The sequence below is a fragment of the Hyperolius riggenbachi genome, chromosome 3 (assembly GCF_040937935.1).
Source record: "Hyperolius riggenbachi isolate aHypRig1 chromosome 3, aHypRig1.pri, whole genome shotgun sequence".
Lineage (NCBI taxonomy): Eukaryota > Metazoa > Chordata > Amphibia > Anura > Hyperoliidae > Hyperolius > Hyperolius riggenbachi.
Genome location: NC_090648.1, coordinates 436,343,930 through 436,368,649, shown reverse-complemented (window position 1 = coordinate 436,368,649; position 24,720 = coordinate 436,343,930). Strand labels below are relative to the sequence as shown.

Genomic DNA, 24,720 nt, shown 5'->3' with positions numbered 1-24,720 from the left:
TGCCAGTTACAGTATCATAAAATGGGGGTAACATTGGTCATGTAGATATGTTACATTATGAATAAGGATCTTAGTTTAAGTTTTTTCACACTCAAAGGACAACTTTAGTATTTAATTTGAAACATGCCAATTGCCAAGCTGTCCTGCTATTTCTCTGCCTCTAATACTTTTAACCATAGGCCCTGAACAAACATGCAAATCAGATGTTTCTGACTGGAGTCTGGCTGCGTTAGCCACATGTTTGTTTCAACTGTGTGATTCAGACATTACTGCAGCCAAAGAGAACAAAGGGACTGCCAGGCATCTACAATTGTTTAAAAGGAAATAAATATGGCAACCTTATGCTTCTTACTTCAGGTGTACTTTAACTACTTTCGGACCGAGCGAGTGCGAATCTACGTCGGGCAGGGGGGCGCTGCGGTCCTGACAGGACGTAAACTCTACGTCCCATTTACCGCATGCCCCTGCCCGTCTCCGCCGCTCGGTCCGCTCTGCCCCCGCCGCTCGTTGCTGCCCTGCCGCCTCTATGACGGCAGAGCACTGTGAGCTGGGCAGGAGCCGTTTTCATTGGCTCCTGGCCCTGTCATTCATGTAAGACGCTCTCATTGGCTTACATGGAGTGACAGGGTCAGGAGCCAATGAAAGCGGCTCCTGACCGGCGCACAGCGCTCTGCCGTCATAGCGACGGCAGAGAGAGCAGCCTACGGCGGGGACAGAGCGGGGTGTTCATCGGGAGCGGCGGATCATTGCGGCGATTCGTCGGGAAGCGGCGATTTACGGGACCAGCACCGTCTGGTCCTTAAGGGGGCAGAGGGTGCTGGTCCAGAAAGGGTTAAAGGACCACTACAGAGAAAAATGTAAACAGTTAAAACCTGACAGAACTTAAATGTTTTGGACTGGTCCATCTACTCATGGAGGATTCTCTGTTTCCTTTGTTTTCAACAGCATTTCCTGAACAGCAAGATAGCAATCAGCTTCCCTACTCACAGTATTCTGGCAGTTAGATTTAACAACTGCCATTCGGGAAATGCTTTTGAAAACAAAGAAAACCCTGAGAATCCTCCCATGAGGAGATGGACTAGTCCAAAACCTTTTGATTCTGTCAGATTTTAACTGCTTACTTTTTGCTATAGTATAAGCACACAACACTTTAAAGGCCAGTATTACTTCTGTTTTACAATGGCTTGCAATAAGTCTAGAAAGAACTACAGCCTCTGTAGTTACCTGATTCTATAATGTGAATTTCTCAACCCCCATGGCTCCAATGTGTGGAGCTTTCAATTGTTGTCTATGTCTCCGAATGGATAGATCTTTACTCATCTGCTAACCTAATGATGAGCTTCAATAGGACAGAAACTGAGGAGAAAACTTTCCATTGTGGATTTCTGACAGTAATGTAAGTCCTAACAGAAATACATGGCTGGAGTCAGTCTTTAATAAAAACAAAAGAACAACAAAGAGCATTCATCAGACAAGCTGATTATCGGTCGTCACACTTTTGTGGAATGTATGAGAAGCTTGGCAGGTTCAGAGTTTGCCACAAATATGGTTTTGTAATTACACTGAATGGTTTTCTCATTAAACTGTATATTGTTTCTTCACAGGTTGGAGCAACCTGTATCCAGCCATATTCCCCTATCTGTCTTCCACTGAACTGTGAAGGATCTCAGCCTGTTGTGTCTGCCTCTGCCCTACTTGCTGGACCAAGATGGGAAAGATAGACAGCAACTCCGTAGAGCTCAGCTCCCCCACGGAGGTACGCCAGGCTCTGCCTATTGAGACCCACTGTTCATTTCCAGTAGAGACCAAGAAGAAATCTGATGCAGAAGACAGAGGAACCTGGAAAGGAAGATTTGACTTCTTGTTGTCCTGTGTGGGCTACGCCATTGGGTTGGGAAACGTCTGGCGGTTCCCTTATCTGTGTGGAAAAAATGGAGGAGGTGAGTTATTGGCTGCCTGAATTGTGTACGTGAGTGTGTGTGCTGAATCTAAAGATACCATAGATTGTTCACCTGCATGATAATTAGCAGAAAGCAGATGCGTTGACATATCTGGGGATGATTGTGCTCCACAGAGCACCTGCATTGGCCCATCTGAGAAGGTACAGTGCATTGGTTATGCTGCTCACTCCAGCTAGTCCATCATGGTGTGAACTGACCCTCAAACACAGGCTGAAACTTTCTAAATGAGCAGTGTAGTCACATGATCACTCTTGTGCCTTGTTGTGCCTGAACCAAATAAAAGGAATGATGTCTCCTGGGAGGACAAGGTGTAGTCAAGTAAACAACACTCACCACCCTTCCAAATCAAGATGTGAGGGAGAGTGTCCACCATGCCACTTAACCCCCTTCCAGTGGGCTAAATGGAAAAATGGGAAGTTCAAACCATGGAGGCTCTGCAGATACTGGAAGGGGGGGGGGGGGGGGGGAGCCTGTCAGTCCATTGCAAAAACAGGCGAGGAGTCCAGGAGATGCGGTTGTACTGCTACTCAATCCAAACATAGACACTAACACAGACATTTCCAGTAGTCTTTAAATATTTATTCCTATTCTATATGTACAAATAGAACAGTGTAAATTAATTTAGCACTTCCATCCAATTGAACACCATTCAGGACATTAGTCAGCATGATCATCCACACGCCACAAGATTGGCCAGAGTTCTTTCTTCTAAAAACATGGTGGAAAAGTCGCCTGCTACACGTCTGTGCCCGCCAGTCTATGGTCACAGTACCACCAACACTGCCGCAACACTGACAAGGGAGTGCTGGCAAAAGCATCTACAAATCTCCGGCCATGGACTGTACCAGTGAGAATCCTTCATGAAGATGATTCCCATTGGTTATATCATAGGGCCAATAGGAGATCCAAGGGGGAGATTTGAGATGCTTTTGCTAGGTTTCCGTTTTCTCTGCTAATGCTGCAGCTAGAAACCCTGGCAAAAGCATCTTTAAATTTGCTGCCCGAGGTTCCTATTGGTGTATATGTTACGGCCAGAACCCGAAGTTTGGCCACTTCTAGTTCTGGCCGGCCACTTCGGGTTCTGGCCGGCCAATGCGCGAAGTGGCCGCTGCGCTGCGGCCAATGTGAGAAATGGAATGATTCCTCTGACATTAATGTATCTTCTGGCCGCAGCGCAGCGGCCAAACGTAGAACAACTTAGTTAATTTAATGCAATTCAGCCTGGCGGCAATGTAACAATTCAAGCCGCCGGCTTTTTCTCTGCCTCTCTCTCCTCCTCTTATGGGCAGCAGGCGGGAACACACGTGTCCCCGGGAGTCGTTCGTCGCACCAGGAAAGCAGAGCGGGGAGGCTGCAGACATCGCTTCTGCCAGCACCCGCTCTGCAAGAACGGCAGGATTCCCCTGCCGCGACGAACGACTCCGGGGGGACACTCGTGTCCCCGCCCGGCTGCCCATAGGAGAGAGTGAGAGAGGCGGGAGGGGGGGGGGGGAGAAGGAGAGAGAGAGAGGCAGAGAAAAAGCCGGCGGCTTGAATTGTTACATTGCCGCCCGGCTGAATTGCATTAAATGAACTAAGTTGTTCTACGTTTGGCCGCTGCGCTGCGGCCAGAAGATACATTAATGTCAGAGGAATCATTCCATTTCTAACATTGGCCGCAGCGCAGCGGCCACTTCGCGCATTGGCCGGCCAGAACCCGAAGTGGCCGGCCAGATCTAGAAGTGGCCAAACTTCGGGTTCTGGCCGTAACATATACATATATGAGAGTGGGCAGTCATGGCATCCTGATAAACTGTTTTTGAAACAAAACAATGAGCATATCTTATATATATATATATATATATATATATATATATATATAAAGATACATTATTTCTTTTTTGCTTTGCTTATTTTTATTTTAGAGATTTAGCTTTTAGTGTATTTTAGTTTCAAAGTAGTTCATTGTACTGCGAAGCACAAAAATAGACATTCGAAAATAATGCAACAATGAGTTCCCACGCATGGAGAGAAAATTAGATAATTAACAATAATATTGAGCAAATAAAATAATAATACAATGTACAGTTTTCACTTTTTTAGGGGGGGGGGGGGGTTACGGTAGGCTGTGAGCCTAAGGCATACATGTCAGACTCTTGCACACAGATCCATTAGATTTGGCCCTCTAGTGGTTTCCCCACTTTGCATGATGTTTGACCATCTCTTGACCACCAGGGAAGCTATATTGGAGGTGAAGCGCTAAATCAGCAGGGAGGAAATATGGGGGAGGGAGAGGGTAATCACTAGACACCAGGGAAATGTTTAGGCGGAGGAAGAAGGGCCACTAGACACCAGGGAAATGTATAAGGGGGGCACTAGACACCAGGAAACTGTATAAGGGGGGACACTAGACACCAGAGAACTGTATAGTAGAGGGGGCCTTTAGACACAAAGAAACTTTATAAGGGAGGAAGGTGGCTGGCCACAAGACATTGAGGTTGGCCCGTGCATTGATCCCTGTGTTTAATTTTGGCCCATTTTGTATTTGAGTTTGACACCCCTGGCCTAAGGAGTATGGAGTATGGGAGCATGTAAGGGGTAACAAGGAAAAAGACAAGATAAAATCAAGTTTCAATAATGCCAGCCAGTATCACCAGTCATGCAGATCTTCCAGAACAGCTCTTGGAGAAATAAACATTGCTAAACCATTAAGTAGTTATTGCACACAGTGTTCAATAGCCTTCAGTGACAAATCACCATCAATAGCAATACAAAATCAAGGCTCACCAGCCCATGCCATCCCAAACTAAAAGGCTGCATAAGGTTTCAAGATAGAATGTCCAGGCAACGATTTCTTGTCTATGATCCACGGTCAGGTCTCTCACGGGATCCGGCTTGTTTCTCAACCAATAGTAGTCAAATCGACTTATATCGATATGATGGTATTGTTTTATGTAATAAGGCAAAAAAAACAGTGTTTCATTTTGTAAAAACAATTCGCAAATACAATCTGTGCAGGAAACCGTGCATAAAAACTTACATCCAGGGCCCTGTAAGATAGGGAACCCCAAAGCCAAGATGTGCTCTGTATAGTAAGTCCCAACAGGGCACAGTAAATGGTGCCGTCCATCTCCTTCCTGGCTAGTTTCGCATTATGTCACTATTGCATCCCTTGAAGACGCTGTAGTGCGAAACTAGTCAGGGAGAAGATGAGCAGCACCATTTACTCTTGCCTGTTGGGACTTACCGTACTATACAGACCAGTCTGTGCTCAGCTGCTTTTTTCTAGATGTGTATGGCAGGCGCTTATTTGCATTGTAAATGTAATTGCTACACCATTAATAAGTATGTACCAGGGGCGTGCTACAAGGAGTGCAGAACATGCGTGAATGCAACGTTCTCCTGCCAATCTATCCACAAGCTCCAGGTTTTAAAAAAACTTAGGTAATGTATTTTTAACTTTTGTAAGTTTATGCTCAGATATCATAATAACCTGATTAAGGGCTCCAAATACCTTGTCAACAGACAGGTGCAAAGATCTGCAAATAGTGGGCAGGTGCTTTTTGCTGGGAGGCTTATTGCCAAGTAGTATATCAAAAGGTTCCAGGGTGGAGTTAATAGAAAGAACTAAGGATTTTCTGTTCTGAATCAGGCCCACCAAATATGCCACAAATCACCATCAACAGGACAGCCTCTAAAACACAAGCCTTTTAGTGTATTTTAATGGGTTGATATATTTACTGGGAAATTCCACTTCCATTACAAAATAAATAAAAAAAAGATATACAGTTTACAGATAAAACCAAAACAGCAGAACGAGAACAACAAAATCAGAAATCCCATCATGCTTTGCACAGCATCAGGGGAAAAAAGCCCGGGCAGTTTTCTTCTGTGCAGCTAAAAATGAGGCTTGTATAAGAGAAACAAAGTTCTGATGCTGTGAAACTGGTAAAGAAACAGCTGCACAGCTGCTGTGCTTACGGCTGCGGGCATGCAGAATGTCTCCGCAGCCACCTCGGTTCCCTGCTCGGGGACTTTTTCCATTCCGCCGGCGTCTACCACGGCGAGGATGGGAATCTCATTTGCACATAGGGTCACTGTATCGCGGGACCTTTATGCTGGGAGGAGGCGCGTCAGCTGACCCGCTGGTTGGCTGACGTCAGAGGGGACTGACGCCGCTCAGGATTGGCTGATTGTTGTGGGCGCGGCTGTGAGGTCTCCTCTGCTTCTTAAGCCTTCCCTGTTCACTCGCAAACTGTCTGCGGTTGCGAATACATACGTGTTAGCGCTCAGACCTTAGACTAGTATCCGGTGTGCTTTGATCTGGGAGGAAACCAGGGATTTCACACAATCCTAGGACTATTGCTTTATTGTATATTATTGATGTTCTGTGTATGACTCTGGCTTATCTCTGACTCTGCTATTGCTTCACGCTTCTGTGCTTCTGCCCATCTGATCTAGTTGCTGAACCTCTGCCTGAATACCTACTACTCTTTTGCCTACTGATTCTGTACTGTTTCTGCCTCTCAGTTGCCGAACCAAGCCTGTAGGACCTCTCTACTCACCAGTGGGCCCTCGCCACTGGTGAGGTGCTCTTCTGATAGTACCCACCAGCTCCTCTGGTGAGGTTTAGTTAAATCTACTCAGTTACTGTTTATGATAGTACCCACCAGCTCCTCTGGTGAGGTCTCATTAAACTAATCAGTTACCGTTGCACCAAGCACTATACACCTTGCTATCCTGTCAGCTATACTGTATTTGCATTATTGGTGATACTGCAGATCGCCACATAATCAGGTATAGCGTCTGTATTATTGGTGATTCTGCAGATCACCCCATAATCAGACGTCTGTGTTGCTATACCAATCATTACACAATCGTTACACCCTTAGATTGAAAGCCTCTGGCAGGGACCTCCACCCTAGTGTTTTAACTTGAGCTTTCACCCTCCCTGTCGGGCTCCCCCTGATGGACTAAAATGGTCTTGATCTATTCTACCAAAAGACATTGAACTATTGTTACCAGAGACAGTCGGCCCACATGTTCCTGTTTCTTGTTCTTTTTTCTGTGCTCCTTGTATGTCCTACCTTTTCTGTTAACCCCATCTATCTATTCTACAGCACTGCATAATATGTTGGCACTTTAGAAATACAATAAATAATGATAAAATAAGCTATTCAAAAAGTTTGCCATTCTCTTTTGCAATTTAGATAGTGAAACTGAGAGATAAGAAGAAAACACTGAAGATTTTTTTGGGGGGTTTAATTTCCCTTTAAATTTAAGTTCTACTATAGTCTGCCAGTTGGGCTATAGACCTAGTAAACATACATATCTGATGTAATGTTGATCCATTCACTGCCAGAGCTATCTTTTGAAGTAGTGCGAACAGCATGGCTGCAGTTAAAATCCAATCTTAGAAATTCAGACCTTAAATTAAAAACAATACTAAGAGACTCCAAGAAAGTCTTTTTTTACCATTAGCTCAGCACCTACAATTAATTATCTCTTATGTTTATTCTTAGTTCTCATACTTTGTTTTAAATGCACTTAGTACCTGTCCTGTACCCAGCAGACTACCTCTCTACTACAAGCTGGCCGAGTGAAAATTTGCAGCCACTTTCTACTGTCATAGTTTATATTGGGAATGCAGTTCACTAACCCTTATTGGTAAATCTATCTTTAATTGTGTTCTCTGGCACATTGCAGCAGATCTCACAAAACAGGGGGTGGGGTATGATTTGGGCAGCGGATCACAAACTCTCCACCCGCTCCTTTGTATTGTGAGAGATTGTGTGGAAGTTTCCTGGGGCTCCCTCATCATTGGCTACTCTGCATCACATGATGCCAAGAACTCATATTCCATGAATGTCGAATTTCAGTCCTCAAGGGTCACATCCATGCCAGTGTTTAGGATAGACTGAGAAATGTGTTTTACTTGATCATCCACACCTTTCCTAGTTCAGTCCCATCAATTCTTGTGAGCTGTGCCAAAAATGTGTGAGGACCTCGGCCCTTAAAGTGGATCCGAGGTGAACTTTTACTCATTGCATAATTGTGTTCCTTTCCTATTGTTTATAGGGCATTCCTCAAGCCAAATACTTCTTTGTTTTTGTTTTAATACTCTAATTTCCTATAAACTAAATAAACCACGCCCACAGGTTTCCAGAGAGCCTTGGCATTAGCAAGGGCTCATGGGAGCTCAGTCTGGGCAGGAGGAAGAGTAGGTGTTACTAGCCATTGATTTCAGAGGCAGAGGGGAGGAGGGAGGAGGGGGGATTAGGTTTTGGATGAGTGCTCAAGATACAGATAAGCCTGCCTCTGTGTAATGTTTATAAACAACATGGCTGCTGTCATTGTATCACAGGAAGAAAGAATAATTTTCTATTAAAGCTGTTTGCAGCTAGATTTGCTGTGTAAACTATCTAAACTTTAGATAAGATATATAGACAAGTTACTTGTTATAGTTAGTTTTTCATCTCGGATCCGCTTTAAGGACTATACTAGGACAGCATAGTCCTACTCTGATTGGCTGCTGATCACATTACACATGGAAATCTTTGTTCCTTCTTGTATAGGCCTCAGAGCCAAACCATGAACTGCTGAATAGGGGAGGTAAACATGAGGTAAGTAAAATAAGGGGGGAAAAGTTTAGAAGCAATAGTTTAGACGCAATTCAAAAAAAGAGTAGTCAGAAGTAAATGGTGTACCTTATCGAGGTCTGCATTGCTTTTTACACAGGAAACCCTTTTCAAACACCACACATTTTTGATTACCTGTAACATTTAGTAGGAGAAACATCACCAAAAATAATAATATACCTCATCAATGCTTTATCTAGGTGCCTTCCTCATCCCGTACTTCCTGACGCTGGTCTTCGCTGGGATTCCCCTCTTTTTTCTGGAGACGGCACTGGGGCAATTCACCTCTATTGGAGGACTAGGGGTGTGGAAACTGGCCCCCATGTTTAAAGGTACAGAGCTCATTATAAATTTGGCAACTTAAAAACATGTATTTTCTTTGAACTCTTACTAATGATCTTGAGGAGTGTTTCTTATGCCAATACCCTTAATTCATTTTATTTAGTCATTTGAACATTTGGAAATAAGCAATTTTTTATTTATCTGAATAATGTTAAGACTAATACACCATTGCCCTATTTTGCATTGCTTGGTATGGAGACAGATATTTTGCATAGCTTTATTAAAGGCATATTTTGTTGGGGTTAGATGTTTAAGTCATGTAATCTTTTCTATTGTTGGTGCTATTACCCCTCCAGTGGTCAGTGTGCAGGCGGTAATGGGAGTGGCCTGGAGTGTACGTGTAGAACCGCTACCATTTCAGTTGGACGCCATTACTAATAATTTACTACAGAACAATCCACAAGGACCAGCACACTCCAAGATACTTCTGAAATTACAAACTTTCTATATTGAAAAAATATCTACACAATTTGTTGTAGTACAATACGCTGCGACACATCCAGAAAATACATCAGCAAATAGTCATCCAACATAGACAGACAAAGTTCATCTAAATGCTTGGTTCCACTGGACAATATAGGTTATAGACTTGTGGAGTTACGGAAGACACCAAGTTAAACCATGATGTGTCTCCAAGTCCAAGGCAATCTCCATCCAATGGCCTTGGAGACACATTATGTATGGTTTAACACTGTGTCTTCCGTAATTCCATAAGTCTAAAGCTTATGCTGTCCAATGGAACCAAGCATTTTGATAGACTTTAGTTGCCTGTGTTGAATGACCATTACCTCTGGTGTTTCCTGAATGTGTCACAGTGTATTTTACTCCAAAAAATTCAGAAGAAATGTTTTCAATAAAGCAAGATAATTTCAGAAGTATCTTGGAGTGTGCTGGTCCTTGTGCATTGTTCTTTTAGTGTCTGGCGTGCTGCTCTGATGGACTGACCTTGCACCTCAGTAGTGATGTAGCGAACATCGAATTTTCGATTTGCGAATGAGAATTTACCGCAAATGTTCGTGAATGGGGGGTTCCATAGACTTTAAGGAAACCAGAGCTGAGGGACTCTGAAAATTTTATACTCACTCGGAGCTTCCTCCAACTCCATAAGCACGTGTGAGTCCCTTGCCGTCCTCCCGCGGTCTGCTGTTCAGCCGCGATCAGCCCCGGTAATTGGCTCAGTCACGTCAATCTAGGCTACTGTGCATGCGCAGTAGCCCAGACTGATCATGACTGAGCCTATTACCGGGGCTGATCACGGCTGAATGGCATTGTCTTGCCGTTGCTGAAGACAGAGAGAGAGGGAAGCTTGTTATCTCCCTTCCTACATTCCTGCTCTACAGCTTAGGCTGAAATCTAATCCTGTGCAGAAATGTGTTTACAAGCAAGCTAGCTATGACCCTGCAGATTGGAGGAGATCATAAGGGAGGAAATTAAATCAGGATTAGCTTCATTCTGAGGGAAAAAGAGATGGCACATGCCAGGAACAGAATTCTCTTCATTTACTATTACTGTAAAATTCACTGAAGTCAAAACGTGGACAGTACAATACATCTGTTATGTAAGTAGAACAAGTAGTTATCTTCTTATATATGTCTTTTTTTCCTGGCATAGTATGGCTGATCCTCCTGCTTTAAATGGCAGGTGAACGGCTGCCAACTTTATCAGTTAATAACAAAGCCCCCTTACGTGCTAGAAACACCAAATTTTCAGGGTACGTGAAGGTGGATAGTGGGCACTCTCATTCTGAGTGTGGGAAATGTTTCCTGGGCCGCCACCTTTAGCGGTTAGTAGCAAAGCTCCCTTACGAGCTAGTAAAACCACATTTTCAGGTTATGCAAAGGAGGACAGTGGGTACAAGAGGCAAACATTATTTTCAAAAAGACCTTATAGTTTTTGAGAAAATAGATGTTAACGTTAGAGGGCAAAAGAAGCAAAGTTACTGGGGTAAAATGACAGATAACGTATTAACATGCATATAAATGTATTTATTTTTTATATATATATATGTTCAGAGTGTGGGAAATATTTAAAAAAATGATGTGGGGTCCCCCCTCCCAAGCCTCTTTAATCCCTTGTCACCCGTGCAGGCTGGGATAGCCAGAATACAGAGCCCTGTTTGGGTTCAAGGTGCGTTTGTAGTTTCTGGGGGGGCTCAGTGCACCTCTGATTGGAGGCCATTCGGAGGCGGCCTGGTGTTGCGCTGATCCACCTTTTGCGCAATTTTCAATTTTTGATTTGAATTGATTAGCTGCACTCAGGCTATGCATATACATAGGTTAGGATTTAGTTAGTGTTAGGCCCCTCCCATGGAGGATCGACTTCTTCGCAGTGGGAGGGACGAGTACTTAATAGGTTGCATGCAAGCTGTTACAGGAAACTAACATCCTCCTCCAGTGGTAGACAGGTCATGTGTATGCTCGGTGTGTATTATATCCCACAGGTGGGGCTTGCACTCTTTTGCAGGTAGGCACTTGCCTGTTTTTAAGTAGCGCTGTTCATTTCCTTGCTATGTATAAATACTTACCTGAACCTTTAAAAAATTGTCCCCACGCCAATATCCTCAGAAATGATCCCACGCCAATATTCTTTGTCTTGCAACCTTGATGGAAGATCTCTGCTGGTCGCTGCCACACTCGATGCCCTGCCGCAGCTCTCAGCTATACTGAGTATAGCTGAGAATGTTAAGCACCCAACGCTGCACCGTCGGCTCCAGAGGTCATCCCTGGTGTGTGGCAGCATCTTCAAGGTCAAAAAATAGAGGGTGTTTCTAGCACATAAAGGGGCTTTGCTATTAACCGCTAAAGTCCGCAGCCCAGGAAACATTTCCCACATTCAGAATGTGAAATTTAAAATTGATTTTCTTAAAAATTATAAGGTCTTTTTGAAAAAATGTTTTCCTCTTGTATCCACTGTTCGCCTTCGCATACCCTGAAAATGTGGTGTCTCCAGCACATAAGGGGGCTTTGCTATTAACTTCTAAAATTGGCTGCCCAGGAAACATTTCACACACTCAGAACAAGAAATTTAAAACTGATTTTCTCAAAAACTATAATGTCATTTAAAAAAAAATATTTTTCTCTTGTACCCACTGTCATCCTTCACATACCCTGAAAATATAATGTGGTGTTTCTAGAGTGTAAAGGGGGCTTTGCTATTTATCGCTAAAGTCGGCAGCCCAATCATTTCCCACACTCAGAATGTGAAATTTAAAATTGATTTTCTCAAAAATTATACGGTCTTCTTGAAAAAGAGTGTTTTCCTCTTGTATCCACTGTTCCCCTTCACATATCCTGAAAATGTGGTGTTTCCAGCACGTAAGCGGGCTTTGGTATTAACTTCTAAATTTGGCGGCCCAGGAAACATTTCCCACACTCAGAACAAGAAATTGAAAATCGATTTTCTCAAAAACTGTTAGGTTGTTTTGAAAAAAATGTTTTCCTCTTGTACTTACTGCACTGTCCTTCTTCACATACTCTTAAAATTTGGTGTTTCTAGCACGTAAAGGGGCTTTGCTATTAACTGCTAAAGTCAGTGGCCCAGAAAAATTTTCCCACATTCAGAATGAGTAATTTAAAATTGATTTTCTCAAAAACTATAAGGTCTTTTTGAAAAAATGTTTTCCTCTTGTACCAACTGTCATCCTTCACATACCCTGAAAATTTGGTGTTTCTAGCATAGCATGTAAGGGGGCTTTGCTATTAACTGCTAAAGTTGGTGGCCCAGGAAACATTTCCCACACTCAGAAAAGGGCATTTAAAATTAACGTTCTCAAAAACTATAATGTCGTTTTGAAAAAAAATGTTTTCCTCTTGTACCCACTGTCATCCTTCACTAACCCTGAAAATGTTGTGTTTCTAGCGCATAAGGTGGAGTTGCTATTAACCGCTAAAGTTGGCAGCCCAGGAAATATTTCCCACACTCAGAATGAGAAATTTAAAATAGATTTTCTCAAAAACTAAGGTATTTGCTATTTACCTCTAAATTCGACAACCATTGACTTAAATGTAAAATGCAAACTCAATTTTTTTTAAACAAATCATGTTTAACGCGAATGGCAAACAGCCCAGGTTCGCAGGGAATTGTTCGCAAGCGAACTGTCCGGGCAATCTCTACACCTCAGCTATCTGTAAGGGGGTGGGGCTAGGAAACCCTCTGTTGTCAATATTTTAGTACAGACTAACCCTCATTTTTACACGAACCCTCCTCTCCTAGTGCCTAACTCTAAACCCCCTACATAATGCCTAACACTAATCTCCCCCTTGTTATACCTAACATGAATCCCAGCCCCCGGCTCTTGCAGAGCCCTTTTAAATCCATGGACAAGGGGCTCTTCCCCACCTCAGGTGCCCCAAGTGGAAGTGGGGCTGCCTACTGCCTACGTCCCAGCATAGTGTTCATAGTGCCATCTGGGATTCTTTAAGAATAGGACCCTCAGATGGCTGCCCCATCCCCAGGAAAAATTTACACAAAGAATAAAAACACAAACAGGAACAAAGTCCTTTAATATTCTTAATTAACCATAAATACTTACCTGAACCTTTAAAAAAATGTCCCCACGCCAATATGCTCAGAAATGATCCCACACCAATATTCTCTATCTTGCAACCTTGATGGAAGGTCTCCACCGGCCGCTGCCACACTCTTCCACACTCGACGTCCTGCTGCAGCTCTCAGCTATACTAAGTATAGCTGAGAACGCTAAGCACCCAACGCTGCACCGTCCGCTCCAGATGTCCTCCCTGATGTGTGGCAACATCTTCAAGGTCAAAAAATAGAGGGTGTTTCTAGCACGTACAGGGGCTTTGCTATTAACCGCTAAAGTCTGCAGCCCAGGAAACATTTCCCACACTCAGAACAAGAAATTTAAAATTGATTTTCCAAAAAACTATAAGGTCGTTTGGAAAAAAAAAATTTTCCTCTTGTACCCACTGTCCTCCTTCACATACCCTAAAAATAAAATGGGGTGTTTTTAGCACGTAAAGGGGGCTTTGCTATTTATCGCTAAAGTCGGAGGCCCAGAAATAATTTCCCACATTCAGAATGTGAAATTTAAAATTGATTTTCTCAAAATTATAAGGTCTTTTTGAAAAAATGTTTTCCTCTTGTATCCACTGTTTGCCTTCACATACCCTGAAAAGTTGGTGTTTCTAGCATAGCATGTAAGGGGGCTTTGCTACTAACTGCTAAAGTCAGCGGCCCAGGAAACATTTTCCACATTCAGAATGAGAAATTTAAAATCAATTTTCTCAAAAACTACAAGGTCTTTTTGAAAAATGTTTTCCTCTTGTACCAACTGTCCTCCTTCACATACCTTGAAAATTGGTGTTTCTAGCATAGCATGTAAGGGGGCTTTGCTATTAAAAGCTAAAGTTGGTGGCCCAGGAAACATTTCCCACACTCAGAACAAGACATTTAAAATTGATTTTCTCAAAAACTATAGGGTCGTTTGGAAAAAAATGTTTTCCTTTTGTACCTACTGTCCTCCTTCACATACCCTGAAAATAAAATTTGGTGTTTCTAGCACATGAAGCGGGGTTTGCTATTTATCGCTAAAGTCGGCAGCCCAGGAATCATTTCCCACACTCAGAATGTGAAATTTAAAATAGATTTTCTCAGGCATTATAAGGTCTTTTTGAAAAACAGTGTTTTCCTCTTGTATCTACTGTTCACCTTCACATACACTGAAAATGTGGTGTTTCCAGCACGTAAGGGGGCTTTGCTATTAATGCTAAAGTTGGCAGCCCAGGAATAATTTCCCACACTCAGAACAAGCAATTTAAAATCGATTTTCTCAAAAACTATAAAGTCGTTTGGAAAAAAATGTTTTCCTCTTGTACCCACTGTCCTCCTTCACATACCCTGAAAATAAAATTTGGTGTTTCTAGCACGTAAAGCAGGCTTTGCTATTTATCGCTAAAGTCGGCAGCCCAGGAATCATTTCCCACATTCAGATTGTGATATTTAAAATTGATTTTCTCAAAAATTATAAGGTCTTTTTGAAAAAATGTTTTCCTCTTGTATCCACTGTTCACCTTCACATACCCTGAAAATGTGGTGTTTACAGCACGTAAGGGGGCATTGCTATTAATGCTAAAGTTGACGGCCCAGGAAACATTTCCCACACTCAGAACAAGAAATTTAAAATTGATTTTCTCAAAAACTATAAGGTCGTTTTGAAAAATGTTTTCCTCTTGTACTCACTGTCTTCTTTCACATACTTTTAAAATTTGGTGTTTCTAGCATAGCATGTAAGGGGGCTTTGCTATTAACTGCTAAAGTCAGCGGCCCAGGAAACATTTCCCACATTTAGAACAAGAAATTTAAAATCGATTTTCTCAAAAACTATAAGGTCTTTTTGAAAAAATGATTTCCTCTTGTACCAACTGTCCTCCTTCACATACCCTTAAAATTTGGTGTTTCTAGCATAGCATGTAAGGGGGATTTGCTATTAACTGCTAAAGTTGGTGGCCCAGGAACATTTCCCACACTCAGAACAAGAAATTTAAACTGTATTTTCTCAAAAACGATAATGTCGTTTTGAAAAAAAATGTTTTCCTCTTGTACCCACTGTCCTCCTTCACATACTCTGAAAATAATATTTGGTGTTTCTAGCACGTAAAGGGAGTTTTGCTATTTATCGCTAAAGTCAGCAGCCCAGGAAACATTTCCCACAATCAGAATGTGAAATTTAAAATTGAGTTTCTCAGAAATTATAAGGTCTTTTTGAAAAACAGTGTTTTCCTCTTGTATCCACTGTTCGCCTTCACATACCCTGAAAATGTGGTGTTTCCAGCACGTAAGGGGGGCTTTGCTATTAATGCTAAAGTTGGCAGGCCAGGAATCATTTCCCAGACTCAGAACAAGAAATGTAAAATCGATTTTCTCAAAAATGATAAAGTCGTTTTGAAAAAAATGTTTTCCTCTTGTTTGCTAGCGAACTGTTCAGGCAATCTCTACACCTCATTTTTACACGAACCCTCCTCTCCTAGTGCCTAACTTTAAACCCCCAACCTATTGCCTAACACTAACCCTATCCTAGTGCCCCTTGTTATACCTAACATGAATCTCAGCCACCAAACTACTATTTGTAGACTATCAGGTGCAATCATTATTTCCTATGTAGAAGATGATCAGCTGCTATCTGCATTGGGTGCCCAACTCACCACCTGGGGACCCGATTACGATAATTTGTATTGGCATCTAGTAGACACCTGTGCTATCCCAGCACCCAAATGCTATCCCAGCACCCAAATAATGTGACCCGTGGCCGAATGCTTATTAAGATTGGTCAATACACAGAGAAAACCCAGAATATCAGAGCGGACTGCAAATGGGCGGAGCAAGACTACTATCTACTGAAATGTGCACCTCAGAGAAGATCACAGTCTCTGTGACAGGGAATCAGGCTTGCATTCCCATTTGTAGGCATTTGCAAGTCAAATGAATATTAATTCTTAAATATGTATACTAATTTGTGTCTTGCAAAAGATCAGTTCCTCTCCCAGGGCATGGGAGCTAATAGCAATGCTAGATGTTTAGCACATCCATTGTTAATTCTTCTCCACATGTTTTCATTGTTACAGGGGTAGGGATGGCTGCAGTGGTGCTGTCGTTTTGGTTGAATATTTACTACATTGTGATCATTGCCTGGGCCCTGTACTATCTCTTCAATTCCTTCTCCTCAGTGAGTATAAAATGAGGTCATTGTGCTAAATGTGTTTGTGTAATTATAATTCAGTTCTGATTTTACTGCCCGAAGAAATGTGAATGCACCTGATTGCAAGTTGTATACATGTGTTTCCTCCTTACCAATTCCAATGCTATACACTGCAGTTTGATATGAAAAACTAGAGTAATGGTGGGATTACACAATACAACTTCCAGGGGAACCACACGATTATTTCCAACCTCTCCAATCTGTTTCTGATCAATAAAGGGATCAACTTTGCAAAGTTATCATCGAAAAATTTATCCCTTTATTGATCAGGAGCAGTTTGGACATGTACACACGATAAAACTTCCTGTCAGATTACCCGTCGATCGGACGGGAATGTGCATCGTGTGTTCCCGTCATTAGATTTCTTTGGGTTTTTTTACTTTTAAATGACAGCTGCACTTAAAAACCTGAAATGAAAATAAACTGATGAGATAAATAATTGTATCTCTGCTCCTAATCCTGAAAATGCCCTTTTTAGAAACCCATTGTTTTATTTTCAGTTTTTGTTGTTGTTATATTTTGGTTGTAATCCAAGCTAGATTTATATCTCATGAAGTCTGTGGACATTATTATTATTATTATTTATTGTATTTATAAAGCGCCAACATATTACGCAGCGCTGGAGAATAAATAGGGATACATACATTGCAACAAGGGGTGACAGACAGAGCGGTAACAAACAGTTTTACAACATAGCACAAGGTTATACATGCAATCAGGGTGTAAAATGCGTTTTATAAAGACCCAGAAAATCAAGTCCGAGTTAGTCCATGAGAAGGGTGTCATTGCTGGGGTAGCAAAATTAAGAAGGACACACTAAGGGAAGGGGGAGGCCCTGTCAAGGCTAATGGCCCATACTCACGGGCAGCAAAAGTGGCCTGTCGCCAGCACACGTGAGCGTGTGGGCGACAGGCCGGGGACAGCTCCTCGCCAGGTCCCTCCGCGTACACACGCGGAAGAGGGACCAGCGGTGCGACGGAAGCTGTCGCCGACGTTCCTCCTCCCCCCGCCGGAAGCTCCGTATACCTCAATGGAGGTTGCTGTCGCTAGTCCGCGTACTTACGCGGACTAGCGACAGTTGCGGCGGAGTTGCGGCGGCGACTGTCGCCAGGCGATTGAAACTTTCAATCGCCTGGCGACATCAGCGACGGGCGACAGTTCGGGGTGCGCGCTCGTGTGACGGCCCATACTCACGGGCGACCTGTCGCCACAACACGCGCGCGCCGCGTGTTGTGGCGACAATTGTAGCCCGTGAGTATGGGCCATTACAATCTAAAGGGTGGGGGAGGGACACGTAAGGTAGGACTGTGGAAAGAGTGATTGACAGAGAGTTAGAGTGTGGTAGATGTAAGGTAGGCCATTTTAAAGAAATGTGCTTTGAAGGCTTGCTTGAAGGTGTTGAAGGAAGGAGCGAGTCTGAGGGGGAGTGGAAGGGAGTTCCATAGGGTCGGGGCAGAATGAAAATAACATCTTAAATCAATCCATCAATGCAACCCCCCCCCCTCTTTTCTGGGATCACAGAGAAGGTTGGCTGCCCTCGTACCTAGTAACTTGCTTCTTTGCAGACGCTACCTTGGCAGAGCTGTGACAACACCTGGAACACTGACCGCTGTTTCTCCAATTACTCTCTGAACGACACCACCAACCTGACCAGTGCTGTCACCGAATTCTGGGAGTAAGTAGCAACTGTTACTTTGGATCTCACCTACCCAGGGTTGGCATCCTTAATATGGCACCAGGGTAGGCGCTACCATGGGGGCGAAGAGAGCAATTTCCCCAGGGCCCCAGCATCAATAGGGGCCCTCAAGTGTCCACCATCACCCCACTAAATTATGTGGCCAATCACCCCCGCCCGCGCTCCATCCTCTCCCCACAGCCTTATCGAGGCAGGCACACACCCACCTTCTCTGAGTTCTGGGGGGCCCTCAGGTTATTTTTGCCCCAGGGCCCCATTGTAGCTAGAACCGGCCCTGTATGGCACCTGGGAAGTGTTACTGGCTATTATAATTGCTGATAAGCAATCACTGGGTGCATCTTCAGCAGAACTGCCAGGCAACAGGTATTGTTTAAATGGATAAATATGGCAGCCTCCATATACCTTTAACTTCAAGTTCCCTTTAAGGGCTAGTTTCACTTATAGTGCAGTGCGAATTTCCAGTGGCAGGGGAACCCGGGGCAAGACACTTGCACCACACCAGTCATACGTACACATTACCAGATATGCAGATTACGCCCTCCTGAGCAGTGGCATAATGAGGACCTACTGTAGCTGCATTTTTTTTGTGACCTGTGCCCAGCATTAGAAAGAGGAATTCAAGTTATGTCAGGGGTGGGGGGGGGGGACCATTTCTGTAGTTCCCCACCTTTGGGTGCTCCTATGGATGCTGTCATATGACTTACTTTGAAAAGCATGGTGGGTTTCTTAAAGAATCCTGGCTATTAGTGGTTAAACAAAGCAGTCCAGCTGGTTTACTTAGCTGCAAGAGATGAGGAGGGGTGTGTCCTCCTTTGTGAGTCAGTCTGCTGTGTGGGGTCATCTGTTCTTGGAACAGCTGGGGATCTTGCTTAGGGTTTACTTACATACTGTCTGTTGCACAAACTATGTCCCAACGAGGACCTAACCTATATGTACAAAATAAGTGACGTAAGGGGTCACTGGTCAATCAGCTGGATTGTAGTCTTGTAAACCAGTGATCAACAGGTCTCCAAATAACATATATACAAGTATGGGGAGAGACTTGACACAAGTATCATAACTGTCAGTCTCACTTTGGTACTGATACACATATATATGCAAGAAAGAGATAAAAGTACGTTGCTGTAAGGTGCGAGGTCTATGCTGATCCCCCCCCCCCCCCAGTGCTGGCAATCAGTCAGAGGATACTGGGGCGTAGCTAGTCCCACCACGGCAGAGTACTGTTAAAGAGACTCCGTAACAAAAATTGCATCCTGTTTTTTATCATCCTACAAGTTTCAAAAGCTATTCTAATGTGTTCTGGCTTACTGCAGCACGTTCTACTATCACCATCTCTGTAATAAATCAACTTATCTCTCTCTTGTCAGACTTGTCAGCCTGTGTCTGGAAGGCTGCCAAGTTCTTTAGTGTGTTCTGTGATGCATCTCCCCCCTCCAGGCCCCTCTCTGCACACTGCCTGTGTATTATTTAGATTAGGGAAGCTTCTCTCTTATCTTTTACAAGCTGGATAAATCCTCCTCTGAGCTGGCTGGGCTTTCACATACTGAGGAATTACATATGGGCAGAGCTGTCTGCACTCTGCAGGAAGAAACAGCCTGACACTTCAGTGGAAGATAGCTGCAGGGGGAAAGAAACACACAAATGATCTCTTGAGATTCAAAAGGAAGGCTGTATACAGCCTGCTTGTGTATGGATGTATTTTCTATGTGTGGACATACTGTACATCAACCTACTTCCTGTTTTGGTGGCCATTTTGTTTGTTTATAAACAAACTTTTTAAAACGGTTTTTAACCACTTTTAATGCGGTGGGGAGTGGCGAAATTGTGACAGAGGGTAATAGGAGATGTCCCCTAACGCACTGGTATGTTTACTTTTGTGCGATTTTAACAATACAGATTCTCTTTAAAAGTGATTGCAAAAGCACATGGCAAAATAGGAGTATGGTAACATAACTGTGGTGGAGGCTAAGTGTGAGACTGCCATCAATCACAGAGAGACCTGTATGCTCCTACATAGTAGTATATAGTATGAAAGCCCTGATGTTTAGAGGGTTAAACCTGGGGATGATTTCTTCTGCCTGAAACATGGATGAGACAGAACTTAGCCTCCACCACAGTTATGTTACCATACTCCTATTTTGCCATGTCCTTTTGCAATCACTTTTAACAGTACTCTGCCGTGGTGGGACTAGCTACGCCCCAGTATCCTCTGACTGATTGCCAGCACTGGGGGGGATCAGCAAAGACCTCGCACCTTACAGCAACATACTTTTATTTCTTTCTTGCATATATATGTGTATCAGTACCAAAGTGAGACTGACAATTATGATACTTGTGTCAAGTCTCTCCCCATACTTGTATAGATGTTATCTGGCGACCTGTTGATCACTGGTTTACAAGACTACAATCCAGCTGATTGACCAGTGACCCCTTACGTCACTTATTTTGTACATATAGGTTAGGTCCTCGTTGGGACATAGTTTGTGAACAAATATTACCTGTACTTCCATTCGGTTTGTTTATACTGTCTGTTGCATAAGAAATAAGACAATACAATTCCTAGTTACCTGCTTAAAACTCATTTTTTAGTGATTGTTTTAATTTTATTTAGTTATGTATTAGGTTTAGTACTAAAAAAAATTACAATGAAGTGAATATTTTTGTATTTATTTTAGGTAAGTCAGGAAAATCTAACATGACAGGTGAAAAACGATAGTAGTTTGAAATGTTACCCATGGGTGTAATTGAGAAGTATTGCAGGTGCAAGAAAGGCCCCATTTTGCTAATCCCAAGAGAGCAGAAGGTCCTGGTTACAGTTTACCAAGTCTGGGGACTTTGCTTTTGTAGTGTTAGTGACATGTATGCTGCAGCAATAACACACATTGTTTTATCTCTGGCTGCACAGGAGGAACATGCATCAGATCACTGGGGGGCTGGGCGAGCCAGGTAACATCCGCTGGCCTCTGGCATGCACACTGGCACTATCCTGGGTCATGGTCTACTTCTCCATCTGGAAAGGAGTAGAGTGGACAGGCAAGGTACAGTACTAGGGAGAGGTATCATTATTATTTTGCATTTATATAGCATTGATGCTCTTTCAATAGTGTTTTACAGAGTGCATTGATTAAGTTACTTCACTAACATTAGCCATACACTATTAGATAGCAGTCTGATCCTTCAAACAACTTATATTTCTCAGACTGCAAATAGATTGGAGAGTAGGAATCCTTCCACCTCCCGACACCTCCTGATTTCTACCAAAGTGCTGACACTAATTAATGCATTAGAAAGCTATGTAGTCATTCATCCTACACTATTTTCAGCCATACTCATTGATCAGGCTTATGGACAAGGTTGGACTTTCCAAGAGGTATCTTTTTATATGGATCTGTCATGGCCCATGTACAGTATCTGAAGGTGTAGTGGTGGTGTAATAAAAAATGTGGTGGTGTGACTGAGAATGTGGCGGAGGTGTGGTGGGGAATGTGGCGGCAGTGTGGCTGGGAATGTGGTGGTGGTGTGGCTGGGAATGTGGCAGTGGTGTGGCTGGGAATGTGGTGGTGGTGGTGTGGCTGGGAATGTGACAGCAGGGTGACTGGGAATGTGACAGCAGTGTGACTGGGAATGTGGCAGCAGTGTGGCTGGGAATATGCAGTGGTGTAGTTGGAAATGTGGTGACAGTGTGACTGGTGGTGTGGCTGGGAATATGTTGGTGGTGGTGTGGCTGGAAATGTGGCAGTTGTGTGGCTGGGAATGTGTCAGTGGTGTGGCTGGGAATGTGGCAGTGGTGTGGTTGGGAATGTTGTGGTGTTGTGGTTGGGTATGTGGTGGTGGTGGTGGTGTGGCTGGGAATAGTGTTGGGCGAACATCTAGATGTTCGGGTTCGGGCCGAACAGGCCGAACATGGCCGCGATGTTCGGGTGTTCGACCCGAACTCCGAACATAATGGAAGTCAATGGGGACCCGAACTTTTGTGGTTTGTAAAGCCTCCTTACATGCTACATACCCCAAATTTGCAGGGTATGTGCACCTTGGGAGTGGGTACAAGAGGAAAAAAAAATTAGCAAAAAGAGCTTATAGTTTTTGAGAAAATCGATTTTAAAGTTTCAAAGGGAAAACTGTCTTTTAAATGCGGGAAATGTCTGTTTTCTTTGCACAGGTAACATGTTTTTTGTCGGCATGCAGTCATAAATGTAATACATATAAGAGGTTCCAGGAAAAGGGACCGGTAACGCTAACCCAGCAGCAGCACACGTGATGGAACAGGAGGAGGGTGGCGCAGGAGGAGAAGAAGGCCACGCTTTGTGAGACACAACAACCCCGGCCTTGCATGAGGGCAAGAAGCGTGCGGATAGCAGGCTTTGTACCGCCATGCAGTCATAAATGTAATAAAGATAAGTGGTTCAATAAACAGGGACCACGCGGCAACGCTAACCCAGCAGCAGCAGACGTGATGGAACAGGAGCAGGCGCAGGAGGAGAAGGCCACGCTTTGTGAGACACAACAACCCAGGCCTTGCATGTGGACAAAAAGCGTGCGGATATAGCAGCAATGCTTTTTGCCGCCATGCAGTCATAAATGTAATACAGATGAGAGGTTCAATAAACAGGGCCCGGAAACGCAACACCATCCCAGATGTTCATTGGTCATGTTACTTGGTTGGGGTCCTGGAGTGTTGCGTAGTCATTTCCAATCCAGGATTGATTCATTTTAATTTGAGTCAGACGGTCTGCATTTTCTGTAGAGAGGCGGATACGCCGATCTGTGACGATGCCTCCGGCAGCACTGAAACAGCGTTCCGACATAACGCTGGCTGCCGGGCAAGCCAGCACCTCTATTGCGTACATTGCCAGTTCGTGCCAGGTGTCTAGCTTCGATACCCAATAGTTGAAGGGTGCAGATGGATTGTTCGACACAGCTACGCCATCTGACATGTAGTCCTTGACCATCTTCTCCAGGCGATCGGTGTTGGAGGTGGATCTGCACGCTTGCTGTTCAGTGGGCTGCGGCTGCATGGGTGTCAGAAAATTTTCCCACTCCAAGGACACTGCCGATACCATTCCCTTTTGGGTACTAGCTGCGGCTTGCGTTGTTTGCTGCCCTCCTGGTCGTCCTGGGTTTGCGGAAGTCAGTCTGTCTGCGTACAACTGGCTAGAGGAGGGGGAGGATGTCAATCTCCTCTCTAAAGTCTCCACAAGGGCCTGCTGGTATTCTTCCATTTTGACCTGTCTGACTCTTTCTTCAAGCAGTTTTGGAACATTGTGTTTGTACCATGGATCCAGAAGGGTATAAACCCAGTAATTGGTGTTGTCCAGAATGCGCACAATGCGTGGGTCACGTTCAATGCAGTCTAGCATGAATTGAGCCATGTGTGCCAGAGTCCTACCAGAATCCTCATCATCCTCTTGTGAGCGTTGTGATAGTTGTTGTGATGCATCATAGTCGTCACCTTCCTCCTGGTCTGCTTCTGCTGACCATTCGCGTTGAATTGTGGAAGTCCAACGTGCACCGCTCTGGCCCTCGTCAGTGGTGGCATGAAATTCCTGCTCCAACTCCAGCTGTTCCTCCTCCTCTTCTTCGTCATAGCTGCTGGGGCCAGCGTTCCCTGAGGCGGATGGCCTGATGTTGGTACCATCACGCTGATCGTTTTCTCCTTCAGATTCCCCCAGTTGCATCATGACAGCTGTTTCCTTGATTTTTAACATCGACCTCTTCAGTAAACACAGCAGTGGTATGGTAATGCTGACTGAAGAGTTGTCACTGCTCACAAGCAACGTGGATTGCTCAAAATTTTGGAGGACTTGGCAGAGGTCCAACATGTTGGCCCAATCGGATCCACAGAAGCTTGGCAGCTGGCCGGATGCGCCTCGGTACTGCGCCGTCATGTACTGGACCACTGCACTCTTCTGCTCGCAAAAGCGGGCTAGCATGTGCAGCGTAGAATTCCAGCGCGTAGGGACATCACACAGCAAGCGATGGTGGGGGAGATTGAAGCGCTCCTGCATCTTGGCGAGTGCCCCCGAAGCAGTACTGGAATTTCTACAATGTTTGGACACTCGACGCACCTTCAACAGCAGATCGGGCACGCCTGGGTATGTCCTCAGGAACCGCTGAACTACTAGGTTCATCACGTGCGCCAGGCAAGGGATGTGTGTCAGCTTAGCCAACCTTAAAGCGCGAATGAGATTACTCCCATTATCACACACAACCATGCCCGGTTTCAGGTCCAGCGGTGCCAGCCACAAATCCGTCTGTTCCTTTATTCCCCTCCAAATTTCCTCCCCTGTGTGCTGCTTATCCCCAAGGCAGATTAGCTTCAGCAACGCTTGCTGACGCATGCCAACAGCTGTGCTGCACTGCTTCCACGATCCTACTGCTGCTGGGTTA

General features: G+C 44.1%; 1 protein-coding gene across 2 annotated transcripts in view; it reads left to right on the top strand.

Annotated features, from left to right (window-relative positions):
* LOC137564185 (sodium- and chloride-dependent GABA transporter 1-like) overlaps positions 1–24,720 on the top strand; it is a 70,059-nt gene that overhangs the window by 9,127 nt on the left and 36,212 nt on the right. For both annotated transcript variants that reach the window (XM_068277673.1, XM_068277674.1), the window contains exons 2-6: positions 1,605–1,940; positions 8,779–8,910; positions 16,504–16,604; positions 18,203–18,312; positions 21,239–21,371. In XM_068277673.1, coding sequence (XP_068133774.1) covers positions 1,709–1,940; positions 8,779–8,910; positions 16,504–16,604; positions 18,203–18,312; positions 21,239–21,371 — 708 coding nt within the window. In that variant the 5' untranslated portion in view covers positions 1,605–1,708. The remainder of the gene's footprint in view (positions 1–1,604; positions 1,941–8,778; positions 8,911–16,503; positions 16,605–18,202; positions 18,313–21,238; positions 21,372–24,720) is intronic.